The sequence below is a fragment of the Solanum dulcamara genome, chromosome 4 (genome assembly GCF_947179165.1).
Source record: "Solanum dulcamara chromosome 4, daSolDulc1.2, whole genome shotgun sequence".
Taxonomy (NCBI): domain Eukaryota; kingdom Viridiplantae; phylum Streptophyta; class Magnoliopsida; order Solanales; family Solanaceae; genus Solanum; species Solanum dulcamara.
The window spans coordinates 21,998,778-22,014,252 of NC_077240.1; the positions used below are offsets into that span (position 1 = coordinate 21,998,778).

A 15,475-nucleotide genomic window follows, 5' to 3' on the forward strand; every position below is an offset into this window, starting at 1 on the left:
ATTAAAATATAATCATAATATATAATAAGAGTAACTAGAAACTAAATGATAAATCATTTCTTGATTTTTCGATTGAGACAATCAGAAGTGAACCTTTCCTTTTAATAGTGTACGAGTAAAAAGAGGATGGAGGGAATACTTGGAACTCTTTCATTTCGTTGATACAACTAATGTTGTTTCAACTCATTTATTGTAGTCAACTGTCACCATTCAAAACGGTCAAAATATGTACAGAGAAAATAATAACTTTGTGAACCGCATATCCAACCATTTATTAGTCAAAATCTTTAACTTGGGCTCTATTTTATTTTTGTTTGGGAAAGGATGAAGAATTTCATATGGGTGAAGGAAACAAATGAAATACCTGCCTTCTGAATCTCCACAGGGACACGTAGCTTCAATCAAAATGCATATTGAAAAATACTGGAGATAATCCAATATCTCCAGTCCTATTACTACTACCTCTAATACGACATTACAGATACATGAATAATTTTGCCAAAGCAAATTCAACAAAATGATACAGAAAAATTGTCCTTTTCAGGCATCTCTATTTCTTTTTGAAGCTTCGATAACAGTAACGCCAAATCATCAACTAGCAAGCATATTATTGGACCAAAAGAAGAAATGAAATGGAGACTTTTTTTTTCTTTTTTCTTTTGTCTTCTAAATTTTTTCCTTTTTTTTACTTTATCAAGAATGAAATTTCAAAAGTCACTAATTCAATAAACAACCCATTTCCACTTATTCACAGATTCCAGCTCTAACTTGATATAACTCCTTCAGCCACCTGCCAACAATCTGATAATAACTACTTCAAAAACCTAATCCAAAAACATTTACCAATGCCTCTTCCGCCCAACTCTAGGGAAATAATAATAAGATGAAAGCAAAATTGGTAACACTTCTGTTCATGATTACGTGGCGTGAACATTCACTCCCCATCTTGACTGATTCACTGGATGAAGCAATCATGTAGGTTGCCAAGTATGTTGGACTTCAACCCTTCTCAAAAAGAGCTGGATTCTCGGAGAGATAGGATGGAAGTAACTGCTATAATCAACTAAGCTGCACTAGAATTTCCATTTGTCTTGGCTTCTGCTCGTACATATGTCATACTCCGAGGAATGGGAGAAGGAACTGCATTACTCGAGGGTGTAGCCAAACCAGAGTTCTCAATCGATGTGGGGTGAGCATCTCGTTTCCATTGCATACTTCTAGCACCAGGCCTGATTGGGAGCCGGGACCTGTACAAAGTGGGGATGCCTCTAGGAAAAGGAACCCGGCCAAACCTAGAAACGGCAAAGGGACCACCTCTCGTAACACGAGGCCATACAGTGCCAGAAGCTGCTTCAGGAGTGGCAGAGCTTTTCCTCACAACCTGTATAAAAGAATAATACTCGGTGCTTAAATGAACAGAGACTTCCCTCAAGAAAAGAGATGAACAAATGCTAAAAGAATAGGGTCTTCTTTTTAGTTGGGTTTTTATCTTGATACTTCAGTTGCCAACAATTTTAGAAGCATAAATTACTAAGAGAATATGGTTTCTTCTTAAGTCTTCTATTCTGCAAATTTCCCTTACTCATGGAGGATGAGAGCATCAAATTAGTTTACATAATTCACATCACATGAAGAGGATATTTGAGCAATCGTAACAGATCACCAAAACTCTCTATATATTGTCACCAAAGAGAGACTGTACCCCTGCATTCTCATCTAAATAGGAGTGAACCTCTTCTTTTTTTTTATAATGAGTTAACTTTTGGTGAATCCTGAACAACTTTTCCAGTAGCTGAATATGCTGCCTTAAAAACAAAAAGAAGGGATAACAGATCGGATCCACAAAGATTTACCAATCCAAATCACTAGTGTACTGTTTCCCGAATGAAGGAATGCAATTCTTACCTTGCTGTGGGGTCAGTGCATCATTGTAACTGCAGAGTTCATACATTTGCGCACCCGCTATTTTAATGCATGTAGACATTCATAATACACAAGGGGCACTTGAATAACCACTTTAATTTGACGTGTGACAACTCAAAACCCTGATTACATAGATTCTAAATCTCTTCCATATGATCAAAAGTCTACATTAAACATTAGAGTTCTCAAGTTCTTGAACCTTGGGATTTGGAACTGGAGCTTACACCAAAAATTGGAAAATGAGGAAACCCTACTAAACCTAAACCATCAGACATACACATACTATCACCCTACCCACCCCATCCCAAAAAGAAAACTATAACAATGATCGTACTGTATATGTTTAAGAAACCCTTATGGCACTAAGCCACTATTTGTCTTTTCCAGAGTTTCCACTTTAACTTTCCCTAGTTAGTAATCAACATTATTATTTGGATAATTAACTTAAACCTAACAAATTTGAGAAGTGCAAGTCCCCCATAAATTTTAAGAAGTGCAAGTCCTGCACAAAGTAGTTCCTTTTGAGGGGGATTATTTCCCAGAGTGTTTTCCATGTTAACAATTTATTATTTGGATAATTAACTTCCCTGAAACCTAACAATTTTTTTGCTTCAATTCCAAACCATAGTATAAACAAAAAATTAAGAAGTTCCCATAAAAGTGACCAAGCAAGACCTAGGTCTCCATACCACTCACACACTTGTACTCATCCCAACTAAAATAGGGATGAAAAACTATGCATCCAAGGATGTAGATTAGGGGTCAATGAAGTGGGTGCAAGCAACCAGGGTTCAAATTCCACCAGAGACAACATAAACAAAGTGATTTATTCCGATCCGCCTAGGCCTTGGTACCACAGTCACCTTGCATACCCAAATACTTGTGCTAGTGGGAGGTAGCAAGTACCGGTGAAATAGTCGAGGTGTACTCATAAGCTTCCTGCAGTTCATTAAGCATTGTTGATTTATACCGCAAACAAACTTCTTAGTGGTACTTCCATCACATGAAAAGTGATTGCATGGGCTATGGAATGCTACTGCATATATTCATACTCCACTTAGTTTGCATTGTTTGCACTCCCTTCCCATCCCTTGTTTTAGCAATTGATTCTCAGGTAACAGTCAAATGTCTGATATTTGTATATAAGGTAGTATTCAGGCTGGTTTGCGCACACCTTAACCATTTCATCTGTTACATGCTACCTCCTACCATCACAGATGAGAGTTACCCAAGATTATAAGGAATCACCCAGCGTTATTTGTCTCTACTGAGATATGATTCCGGACCTCCCATTGTTTTTATGCACCTCATTGACCACTAAGTGACACCAAGATGTGATGTTTCCTATATTGTGATAAAATTCTCCATGTTGCAAGTGCTAAGTTTGGAGAAGTGAGCTTTTACTTATGATGAGAGCTTCAAACATTCTAGAGCATTAACAACTTGTACCTCTTGCAGAAGGTTCGAGAATGTACTATCATATATGTTGACTTTCAGCAGCAATAACAACAAACAAACCCAGTGTAATCACACAAGTGGAGTCTGGGGTGGGGAGGATAGAGTGTATGCAGACCTTACCCCCCTTACCTTGTGTGAGAGAGGTTGATATGTTGACTTTAAGCAGTAAACAGTAAATTGAAACTGCAATGAACAGATCAAACCTCTTATATCTTATTTACTTTAAAGTTGTTGGGAAAGTTGTTTCCCATTTTTATACAGTCCACTTTCAACCCAACCAATTACAACCAAATTAGCAGATCATCACTAAGAAAATCAGTCAACTTGTAGCAGAAAAAGTAACTGATGAAGACTTGAAGGGAGGGTTTTAAGGCCCAAAAAAACAACAAACCCCCAAAAAAGGAAAAGTGAACTGTCCCACATCATATAGCAGTCCAGACAAAATCCATGCGCCAACTTATGACATGTATATCCTCTGTTATTAAGAACATACCTTCACAATGCGTGACATGAACGATGTTCCATCAAGAGATAAAGCATTCTCTGCAGATTCTTTTCTCATGAACTCTACATAAGCTGATCTGTTTATGTTATGTGTTTAGACATTAGCACTCAATAATATCAGACAAAAGATTGATAAAAGCTGATGAAAACAATAACTGACCCTTTGGGTTGCCCAGATCCAGCATCAGTCAGGATTACCACTTTAAGCACTTCCCCAAATTTATTGAAGTGCCGAGAAAGGCTATCCTTTGTAGCAGCAAAATGAACCTGACACAAACAAAAGAGACAAATTAAATGGTTTTCAGCAATTGAATGACAAAGGACATGCCTAGTGAATCAGACCAATAGTTGACAGAAACTTACATTGTTGACAAAGATGGTCCGTGAATCAGCATCTTCTGTAGGTGCACCAGTAGAATACAAACCTGATATACCAGAAAATGACCTACATATAAGATAAACAAACAAAGATGGTACCTAGGGAATTGCATATTGGGAGTACTATACATATGCTAAGGCAGTGATTAGAGCAATACTTCACCTCACAAGTTAAGAGTATCTCACGCAAAGCATAATGAAGCAATAAAGCCTAACCTCAATCCTATATTACCTTAACAAATTAATCTTAATATTTATTATAAGTAGTTTCGAAGTGTTTTTATTATGCCTAGAAAGTAGAAGCACATGCAACTAGGGAAGATCAAACTCACCCTGATTAAAAACAGCTGTCTTCTGAGATTCCTTCGGTGTCTCCACATATGGTTTGACCTAACAAAGAACATACTGATTTAATATTTTCTGGAGACTTCAAAGATTTTAACACATAATGAGATCATAACAGAGTATAGATATCTTACAGTTCCATTAGTAACTGCAAAAGGATTAGTGCTTTCTTTGGTCAACAGCATGTCAGGTTTTTCGGCCAAGCCTTCACTGCTTCGGGCAGATCTCCGATTCTCTATCTCAAATGACTGTCTTGCCTCCTGATACTGAGGTGATTTCCAGGTATTCACATTAAGTGGGATATTCATTGGCTGGTGAAGAGCAGCAGGAGCAAATGTAGGTCGATCCTGGTCCTTCTGCGACTTGTCCAAAATATCATCCACATTGTAAGCAACACCATGCTCGACTGTAAGTGGATTCTCACTTATGTTTTTAACAGGTGCACCAGTTCTAGAGGCATCCATAGCCATTCTATTCACAGCGCTGCTACCACGAACAGCCTCATCATCCGATGCTGAATCATAAACAACCACAGCATCATCATGCAACATAGATTTCCCAATATGTTTTCCACTATAACCACTTCTGTGAAGGTAAGTTGAGTATGCCTCGTCTGCATTAGCAAAAGATTGATCTTTTACATCTTCAGCAACAGCTTGCCTAGATTCTTCCAATCGGATTGAAGGATCGGGAATATCAGTAGCACGACCCAGCCTATCAAACACATTAACGGCCGATCTAACTTTTGTTACATCTTTTGCAGCTTCTGCAACAGCTCTAATAGCAGTGGCCAAGGCAGTTGGTGCTCTTGCAACCGACCGTATCCTCTGTGGGCGTTCTGGAAGGGATGATTCATCCACAGATGTAGAGACCACAGAGCGAAGACGCTTTAGTGAAGGTGAGGGAGCTAGAGGGGAATTGGATGGCCTAGAAGTAGCCACAGCATCTCTTACTGCAAATTGCAGCAACCTCCGAGTAGCAGCAATTGGTGGTTGACGAATGCTTTCCCTCTATCAAAAGCAAACAATTTAATCAAAAGGTGATGATGTGAAGTAGTGATTTGGAATACTAAGCCAAGAGGGTTACTCAAATCATGTTTTCTCTTGTTTTCCTAAATTAGATTTTTTTAAAATAACTCTAGTACCGAATTTAATTCAGCTTTATGCAATTCCTCTTGCAATCCTATTTATTTTACTCAATCCTTGTTCAAAAAAGTTATCCAAATATATCATACACAAAAAAACAAAATGTGTAACCATGTATTATATGGTATCATATGATAGGGAGTCTGTCTACGGACAGCAAAATCAGGATTTTGAAAAGAAAAGTACTGTTAGCATTGCAAATACAATAACTTTGGAAAGACTATTAATCAACCACACTAAGTAAAAAGTAGCAACACACTAAAGCAAATCACATGGTAATTCATTTTAAACTTTGTTCTAATTGGCATGGGAATTCAACCAGCCTGAATTTATGAAGAAAAATCACCCAAAGTGAAGAAAACATGGAGGAAAAAGTATAAGATAAATAATAGAAACAAGAAAAACTGATTACAGAAAAACATCCCCCCCACCCCACAGACAGAGAAAGGGAGAACTCACGATCTAATTAATATGGGATTCCAAATACATACCATAAAACGAAAATAATAAAATGAAACGTTTACCCTAATGATACTGCCAACACACCTTTATATGGTCCCAATCACCAGAAATAATAAATAAAAATTGCAAGGACACAAGTAAGTTATTGTTTGTAATCTACACACATGTAAAAATATTCAACAACAACATACCCAGTGAAATCCCACTAAGTGGTGTCTGGGACATGTAAAAGTATTCAACAACGACAAAAGTATTTAAAACTTCACATAATGAACCTGACACTTGGTTAAAACAGATGGGAAAATGTGGAGGGAAGTGATCTTTTAATTATGGTGGTGTACGGGCCAACTTGTGCACACAACATTATTCCACCGGGTACTTGCTACCTCCCTCCAGCACATGTACCAAGTAACTATGCCTACCAAGGCTTAAACATATGGGAAGAAATCACTTGGTGGCTTTTGTCTCTGTGGGATTTAAATCATGGTCTCCAAGGTTTGCACTCACTTCATTGACCACTAGGTCACGCACTTGAGTGCTTATAGAAAAGTGATTATGCAAATGGCATTATCAACCATGCATCAACAAAATACACAACCAGGCAAGATGTTACTATAAATATATTCATTTAAACATTTAAAAAATCAGCAATCTTGAATGTATGTTTGGGGTGATCAATGGGTGGAAAACTTACGGGCTTAAGGGCTTTCAAGAATAAATGTGCATTAAATGGTATGTAATATTAAAAATAATTTTGCAAATCAAACTCAACATACCCACCATCTATACTCAAATTAAAATACATCCATAGAAAATTTAATCACCCACATTGTCACCTCCAGATACAATAGAGAAACAGTCAAAAAAAAAAGAGACAGAGTCATTGCTCCATGGAAGCCAAGACCGAATTAGCATGATAAATAAAGGACAACAGCAAAACCATCTCAATAAACCAACCACTCCATAAACCACGTGAAAAGGTGGGTCTCTTAACTGCATTTTCTACTCTCCAGAAAATAAAAGACAGCTACTTAATTTGCATCAGTTAAAACAGTAGGAAATGGAACCCCAAGCTTCTATTTAAGTACAAACGTCTTCATCTCCACCTCCCATAATGAGAAAAGAGAGCATTTTTTAGCCCAAAACAGAAAAAGCCACAAACTTATACTTAGTGATTTGCAAACACAGCTCTATGTATAATTAATGCCCAGACTGACAAGTAACACATCTAACAATAGTTGTTCACAATAGGAGATATAGAGTCGCTAGATAAAAGAGTGAGTTAGATTAGGCATGCACCTTTGGAACGGAATTGATCAAAAAGTAAAAATTCAGCACAGCATTCAGCTTGAAAACATGACAAGTTTCAAATTAATTAAGAAATTCTCCTTCATGGTATTATGACAACTTAGTAGCATTCTCTTGATTCTCAAAACAAAGCAATGCATAGAAATTCTAGAAACCTTTTTCGGCTTTTCTTCAGGTCTGCTTCTTTTTCTCAGAAGTTCTGGCTGGGGGGAGAGGGAACGCTTTGCATGACCAACTGTTCGATGAGCTTCCTCCTCTTTGGGAATGTTGTCAGCCAAAGAACTATGTCGAGTAGGGTGTCCATCACTAACCAGCCCTTTCAACTCCCTTCGGTAACAGCTTTTAGATTTATTTAATTTCTCTTTATCAGCATCCAGGTGGTGCATATCATTCTTTGCAGGCTGCTCGACAATAGCGGGTTTCGTTTTTGCCCCTCCTCCTGTATCAGGATCCTTTTGTTGCACATACAAATCTATATTTGATCCCAGGTGATCCCATAGCCTAAATAGCATTACCAAGAATCAGAATAGTAAAATAAATACTTAGCTCAGAACACATACTGTAAGGGAAATATGGCTGTTATATTACCAATCAACAAAGGAGACACTGTCTTCTGCAAGAAAAACATTCAATTCATTTCTTGCTTCCTCTTTACGCCTACCATTTTTTAACAAGACTATGACATATTCCTGCAGGTGCATAAGCAAAGTATTAGCATCATAAATTTTAAGGAGAAATCTGACGCACCCATACTCAAGAAGTATTTGTAATAACTAGGCTCGAAGTCTAATGTTATACAATAATCTGATACAATAAAATGACGCTCCAAAGATGCACAGAATAATATAATCAACCAAGGAGTGAGGATGATCAAATATTACATGTAGAAGAAATACATGGATCTAAACGAACAAACAGTGGAATCCTCCACGTGCATGGCCATGAGATATATCAGCATTAATTGCCTCAGATATAGAATAACAACAAATTCCAATAACATAGTAAATTTTGATATGTCAAATGACAATTGTTGTGCAAGTTGACATTCATCAACATCATGCTTTAATATAACAAAAGCTTAAAGTTCCAAACCGGAATATAGCAGAGTGTTCTGGTTCCAGGAAAAGAACCAGAAGCTCCTTTTAACATAGAAACTGGGAATAGAACTTCACTACATCACGCCAACCATGCTTGCAAGGACCTCATAGATGAGGTGGGCTTTAGCATGAGAGAACATAACACTTGATACAAGCCCCTTGGGAAAATCTGATAAAATTGAAATTTTTGCATAGAAGTAGCTACTAAGAGTTTGTCTAAAGAAGAAACAAATAAAGAGTTAATATCCATTTTTAACAGTCAATAAATTTTGTTAACTGTTTTTTCTATAAAAAAAAACGGTGTTCAAGCCAACTTGCACGCACCTCGACTAATTCGAGGTACCTTGCTACCTCCTACTCACACAGGTCGCGTAATTATGTCCACTAAGAATTTCGTGAGCTGCTTATTTAAGCCCATAAATCAAAAAAGAGAGTTACAAATCAAATGTATGTAAGCATTTAAACTTAAATGTTAGAGGATGAGCAAACATTTTTACGAGGCAATGTTCAGTAATAAAAAGCTGATCACTATCAACAACATATATAGATTCATAGAATAGAATAGGCAGCTTCTCCCCATAATGATAGAGCTCTGTTGCATATACAAAACATAAAAAGTGTCCCGTAACTTGCACCACCAGAGTGGTGCACATACAATTTAAATGAGCTATTGCATCCATCTTGCCAAACTTTCTAACAGACTTACATTACTAATCGAAGTCGACCCTTATCTGCAATCTTAAGGTAATGTGTGATAACCTCCCTAAGCTTTTTAATGTCAGGACTAAGCAGCTTTAAGGTGCCTCAATTGACATAAATCTTTTTGCCGAAAATGACTATACACAGTTGTGAGCGACAGCGAACTTCTTAAATGGATTGCATTCTTCAAATCAATGAAGATCATGATATCTTTTTATATAAGCAAATAAGAACATTAGCCCTCAAACAACAAAAACAGAGCTAGTGGAGAACTACAAATGACCGGAACTTCAAACGATTTGAAATAAGTATGACCATAACATAAATGTTGTTTTGTGTGTTCACTGCACACGAGCACAGAACTATGGAATACCCTGAATAAGATCTGTATCCTAAGTTCTTCTGGAGCAACTTCTGCTACCAATAGACCGCCTATTGTCCAATAAAACATTATTATGCTGTAAGTACCGATATAACAGTATCATTCTTTTCAAGGCCTCTCAGATCCACAACCAAAAAGAATTCAAGCAAGTAGAGAATTGATAACAATGCCATGTACAATTGGAGGTCAATCTCACTGTGACTTAGCTAGTATAGTTGCACAAAATGTTATCCAAATTACCGAAGCAACTCAATGATCAAGAACCTCTAAGGATTGCACGCCTTTCTCACTGAATAAACAAATTCTTCAATAGATTGAAACACCTATACAAATACACAATTATATACTATTGACAATAACAACTTTGAAGCTTATTTCAAGCCTTTTAAACAAAGTATTCCGCAATCCAATTAGTTTATGGAAGCAGTAACAACAAAAGAAACTTGCACAAACTCGAAAATCATGTTTGTGGAATTCCTGAACATAGAGTCTAAAAGGTAAATGCTGGTGAAGCAAATACTTAAATCAATCCGTTTGAACTCAATACTACAACAAAAAATTATAATCGCACTATTTTTCAATACAATAACAACTTCTTTTCAACAATATGTGCCGTAATCCAATATTGTTGTTCCAAGCCCTAGAAGGAAAAAAAAAACATACCACGAGAGTATCATCCGTGTAGTCACCCATGAACTCCTTGAGTTTCTCATTAACTCGTTCCCGAAGCTTCGCAAATCCTTCGGCAGTGAAACTAACCCTAAACGTCCGATCATCTTCTCCATCTCCACTCCCCATTATTTCACCAAAAATCCCTAATCCGATGATGATTCTCCAATTCGATAAAACGAAAAAACGAACAGATTATTACAATGCTCTTTGATTTCTCAAATACGAATTGGCATCAAAAACCCTAACTACTTCAAAGTTATACTTAGAAGTGATTATATAATGAGAAGATTCAATAATATGAATCGACGAAAATGCTATCCGCTGATTGGGTGGGATTTTTCCGGGAAATCAATTCATGGCGGAGACGAAAAGGGCAAAAACAAGAAACCCCAAAATCTTTCGGGGAAGGAACTCGTAATGTAGTGTAAAATGACTTCTAACCCTATTGTTTATATATTGGAGAGAAGTAACCTACATTATTTTTCTACAGTAAAAGGATAAAAATATTCGGAAATTCTTGGAAATAGGGCTTGCTCAAGCTTTCGGAGTCGAATCTGTTACATGAGAACTCTATATAATGAAAAATTTATTCAATGCTCATCATAAAGTGTTTGACTGTCACATAGAGTCTTTGCGTGGTTTGTAAGTTATTACATAGTAAAAAAATTATTTGATTCATGTAAAGTGCTCACTATAGATGTTCATTCAAAGAACAGAGATTGTAGCAATTACGGATTATCTTGGATAATAGAAAAAAAACTTTCATTTGTGTTTTGTATCAAAAATATTTTTCCATTTAATTTTTGAATCATAGATATTTTAAAATTGTTGATTTTACCATTGAAACTAACATGGCAAAAACAATCAAGATTACCGTTGAACAACTAAAAATCGTTTAATTTTACATTTATGTAACGGTGGATCTCATTAATCAACAAGTGATTCTTATCTAACATATTAATTTAGTGTAAGTGTTTCGCGCATGATCAAGGTGTGTATCTCACGTGACAACAAATATTTTAGGAAAAAAGTTGAACTTAGTTAAATTTGTTACATTACTGGTATTGAACGTCTCTATGCTAGTGGGCATTATTTGTATTGGATGTCTCTATCCAAGTGGGACCCACCCACTTGGATATTTGGGCAAATTGCCAACTTTCTGTGCCTATATAATTTGCACAAGTTAGTGCACAATGAAGATACAGAAGAAGAGAAACATACAATAGAAAAATCCTTTCTACTCTCTTTTCTTTATTAAATTGTCAAGTTAGTTAATTTTATAACACGTTATCAGCACGAGCCTCTGTCCTTTTGGGCTATATTTTTAGAAGGTAATAAAAAGGGGTAAGAATTTTATTTTCTTAATATGTCTAATATTTCAAAACTTGAATTTGTTGCTCTTGATATTTCTAGAAAAGGCTAATCATCATGGACACTATATGCTGAAATACATCTAGAATCGATGGGTCTGGCAGACACCATCAAAGATGAAAATATGGCATCTAGTCAAGACCATCCAAAGCCTTGATATTTCTCCGCCACCATCTTGACGAGAAATTAAAATTACAATATCTCACATTAAAAGATCCCCTTAAACTGTGATAAAATTTAAAAGAAAAATATGACCACCTGAAGTTGGTCATGCTTCCACAAGTATGTCATGATTGGCTAAATCTGAGATTAATCGATTTCAAAAATATAACTAAATATAATTTTGCATTGTTTAGAATTATAGCTCAGTTAAATTTATGCGGAGAAGAAATCACTGAACAAGATAAACTTGAAAAAACATACTCCACATTTCCACCCGCGAATATGCTCCTGCAGTGGCAATATCGCGAAAAAGAATTTAAAAAATATTCTGAATTACTTTCTCAACTTCTGATGTCGAACGCCACAATGAACTATTAATGAAAAATTATAATAGTCGGCCTGTTGGTTCTTTGCCTATCCCTAGAGTGAATCAGGCAAACCATAATCAACGAGAAAGAGGTCATGGCCCCAGTCGTGGTCGTGGTAATGGTCGAAGAAGAAATTATAATCATGATGCTCGGCTGATACCGAAAAATGATCAGCAGTACAAAAAGAAGAGTGAAAAGCCAGAAGTTTTACCAAAGAAAAATTCATAAAGTATATGTCATAGATGTGGAGGTATGGGGCACTGATCACGAATATGTCGGCCATCAAAACGTCTGGTTCAGTTATATCAGGCATCCTTGAAAAGGACAGAAAATAATTCAGAGACAAACTTTATCTCTAAAGATAATATTGAGCCTATGCACCTTGATGTAACTGATTTCTTTAATTTTCCTGATGATAATATGAATATTGATAAATCTAATAATATTTAATTTTCTTTTTATTTATCTGTACTAAATATTATGTTTGTATTTTCAATCCAAGTAAAATTTGTGTAATGAACCATGTATTTAATTATAATATTTTCTTTATTTCTTTTTTGAAGAAAAATATGGATATGCCTCAAATTTTGTTTGAATAAATGATCAATCATAAGGATATTTATGTAATTGATAGTGAAACAACTCATGCTATTTTTAAAGATGAGAAATATTTTTTCAACTTACTTAGAAGAAAAACAAATATTACTACAATTTCTGGTAATTCGAAAATGATTGAAGGCTCCGAAAGAGCTACTATATTTCTACCTAAGAGGACAAAAATTGTTATAGAAGATGCACTATTTTCTTCTAAATCCCCAAGAAACTTGTTAAGTTTTAAAGATATCCGCAGAAATGGATATAACGTTGAGACACTAAATGAAATGAATACTGAATATCTTGGTATAACCAAGAGTGTCTCAGGCCAGAAATATATTTTGAAAAAATTACCAACTTTGTCACCTAGTCTATATTATGCAAAAATTAATGTAATTGAAGCACATTTAATCGTAAACCATAAGTTTACTGATCTAAATATATTTGTGTTATGGCATACCGAATAGGTCATCCTGGATCAATAATGATGAGAGGAATCCTTGAAAATTCAACTGAACATTTGTTAAAGAACCAGAAGATTCTCACGAATGATAAATTTTCATGTGCTGCTTGTTATCAAGGCAAATTAATTGCCAGACCATCAGCCCTGAAGGTTGGCATCGAATTTCCTGGCTTTTTAGAGCATATACATGGAGATATATGTGGACATATTCATCCGCCTAGTGAATTGTTTAGATATTTTATGGTCCTAATAGATGCATCATCTAGATGGTCTCATGTGTGCCTTTTATCATTCCGCAATCTGGCATTTACGAAGTTGTTAGCACAAATAATAAGATTGAGGGCGCAATTCCTAGATTATCCAATTAAGGTCATTCGCCTTGATAATGCTGGAGAATTTACGTTCCAAGATTTTGATGATTATTGCTTATCAATTGGGATAAAAATTGAATATCATGTTGCTCGTGTTTATACTCAAAATAGTCTTACAGAGTCATTTATAAAGCACCTACAATTGATAACAAGACCTCTACTAATGAAAACAAAATTGTCAATTATTGTTTGGGTCATGTTATCTAACATGCAGCAGCACTTGTACGTCTCAGACCGACACATTATAATAAATACTCTATGTCACAATTAGTATTTGAACACGAGCCAAATATAGCCCATCTAAGAATTTTTGGTTGTGCGGTATACGTGTTTGTAGCACCACCACAACGTACAAAGATGGGACCTCAACGAAGGTTAGGCATATATGTTGGGTATGACTCACCCTCCATAATTCGATACCTTGAACCGTTGATTGGAGACTTATTCACTGCTCGATTTGCAGATTGTCGATTTAATGAAACAACTTTTCCGCCATTAGGGGGAGAAAAAAAGAAGACAGAAAAAGAAATTGCGTGGAAAGTTTCATCACTATCTCATTTTAATCCAAGCACCTGCACATGTGAGCAAGAGGTCCAGAAGATCATTCACTTACAGAAAATAACAAATCAAATGTCAGATGCATTTACTGATTTGAAACGGATAACTAAGTCACATATCACTGCAGTGAATGTGCCTATCCGAATTGATGTCCCAAAATGACCATCTACTAGTATCATAACTTCTGAATCTCAAACACGCATGAAGCGTGGTAAACTATTGGGCTCAAAGGATAAAAATCCTAGAAAGAGAAGCATGAAGAATAACAAGGATGATACTACACAAGAACCTCTTGAAGAAGATCAACATTTGATTAATTTTGATATTCCTGAAGAAATCAGTAAACCCGAGACTCAAGTGAATGAAGAACTGTCAATAAGTTCTTTTGGTGATGAGATAAATTTAGACCGATCGAAAATTATGGTGGATAATATTTTTGCATATAATGTTGCAATTGGTCTTATGCAAGATAGTGAAAGTCTTGAGCCTAAATCCGTCGAAGAATGTCGACGTAGATGTGATTGGCCAGAATGACAAAAGATAATTAATCAGAATTAGACTTACTTGCTAAACGTTAGGGTTTTGGACCTGTAGCCCAAACCCCTGAAGGTATAAAACCAGTTGGCTATAAATGAGTTTTTGTGCTAAATCGAAATGAGAGAAATAAAATTGTAAGATACAAGGTACGCCTTGTTGCACAAGAATTCTCTCAAAGACCTGGGGTCAACTATGAAGAAACATGTTCACCTGTTATGGATGGAATAACTTTTCGATATCTCATCAGTTTAGCTGTACATAAAAATCTCAAAATATATCTAATGGGTGTAGTTACAGTTTACCTTTATGGTTCACTTGATAATGAAATTTACATGAAAATCCAGAAGGATTAAAATTGCCTGAAACATGTAATAAGTCTCGGGAGATGTACTCAATGAAATTGCAAAGATCATTATATGGTCTAAAACGATCAGGGCGTATGTGGTATAATCGCCTTAGTGAGTACTTAATAAATGAAGGTTATATAAATGATGTTATTTGTCCATGTGTTTTTATTAAGAAAATGAAATCAGAGTTTGTTATACTCGCCGTTTATATTGATGACATAAATCTCATTGGAACACCTGAAGAGGTCCAAAAGACTATTGAATATCTAGAGAAAGAATTTGAGATGAAAGATCTTGGAAAGACAAAACTTTATCTGGATTTGCAAATTAA

General features: G+C 35.8%; 1 protein-coding gene across 1 annotated transcript; it reads right to left on the minus strand.

The window, feature by feature from the left end:
- Window positions 1–273: 273 nt before the first annotated feature.
- On the minus strand, window positions 274–10,906 carry LOC129886934 (uncharacterized). Its single transcript, XM_055961839.1, has 9 exons — window positions 10,365–10,906; window positions 8,112–8,212; window positions 7,679–8,024; window positions 4,743–5,618; window positions 4,596–4,653; window positions 4,249–4,310; window positions 4,046–4,152; window positions 3,875–3,962; window positions 274–1,381 (listed from the first exon to the last, which is right to left on the minus strand). The coding sequence occupies exons 1-9, from the start codon at window positions 10,497–10,499 to the stop codon at window positions 1,064–1,066; spliced, it is 2,091 nt and encodes a 696-aa protein (XP_055817814.1). The 5' UTR covers window positions 10,500–10,906; the 3' UTR covers window positions 274–1,063.
- Between the last annotated feature and the right edge of the window lie 4,569 nt (window positions 10,907–15,475).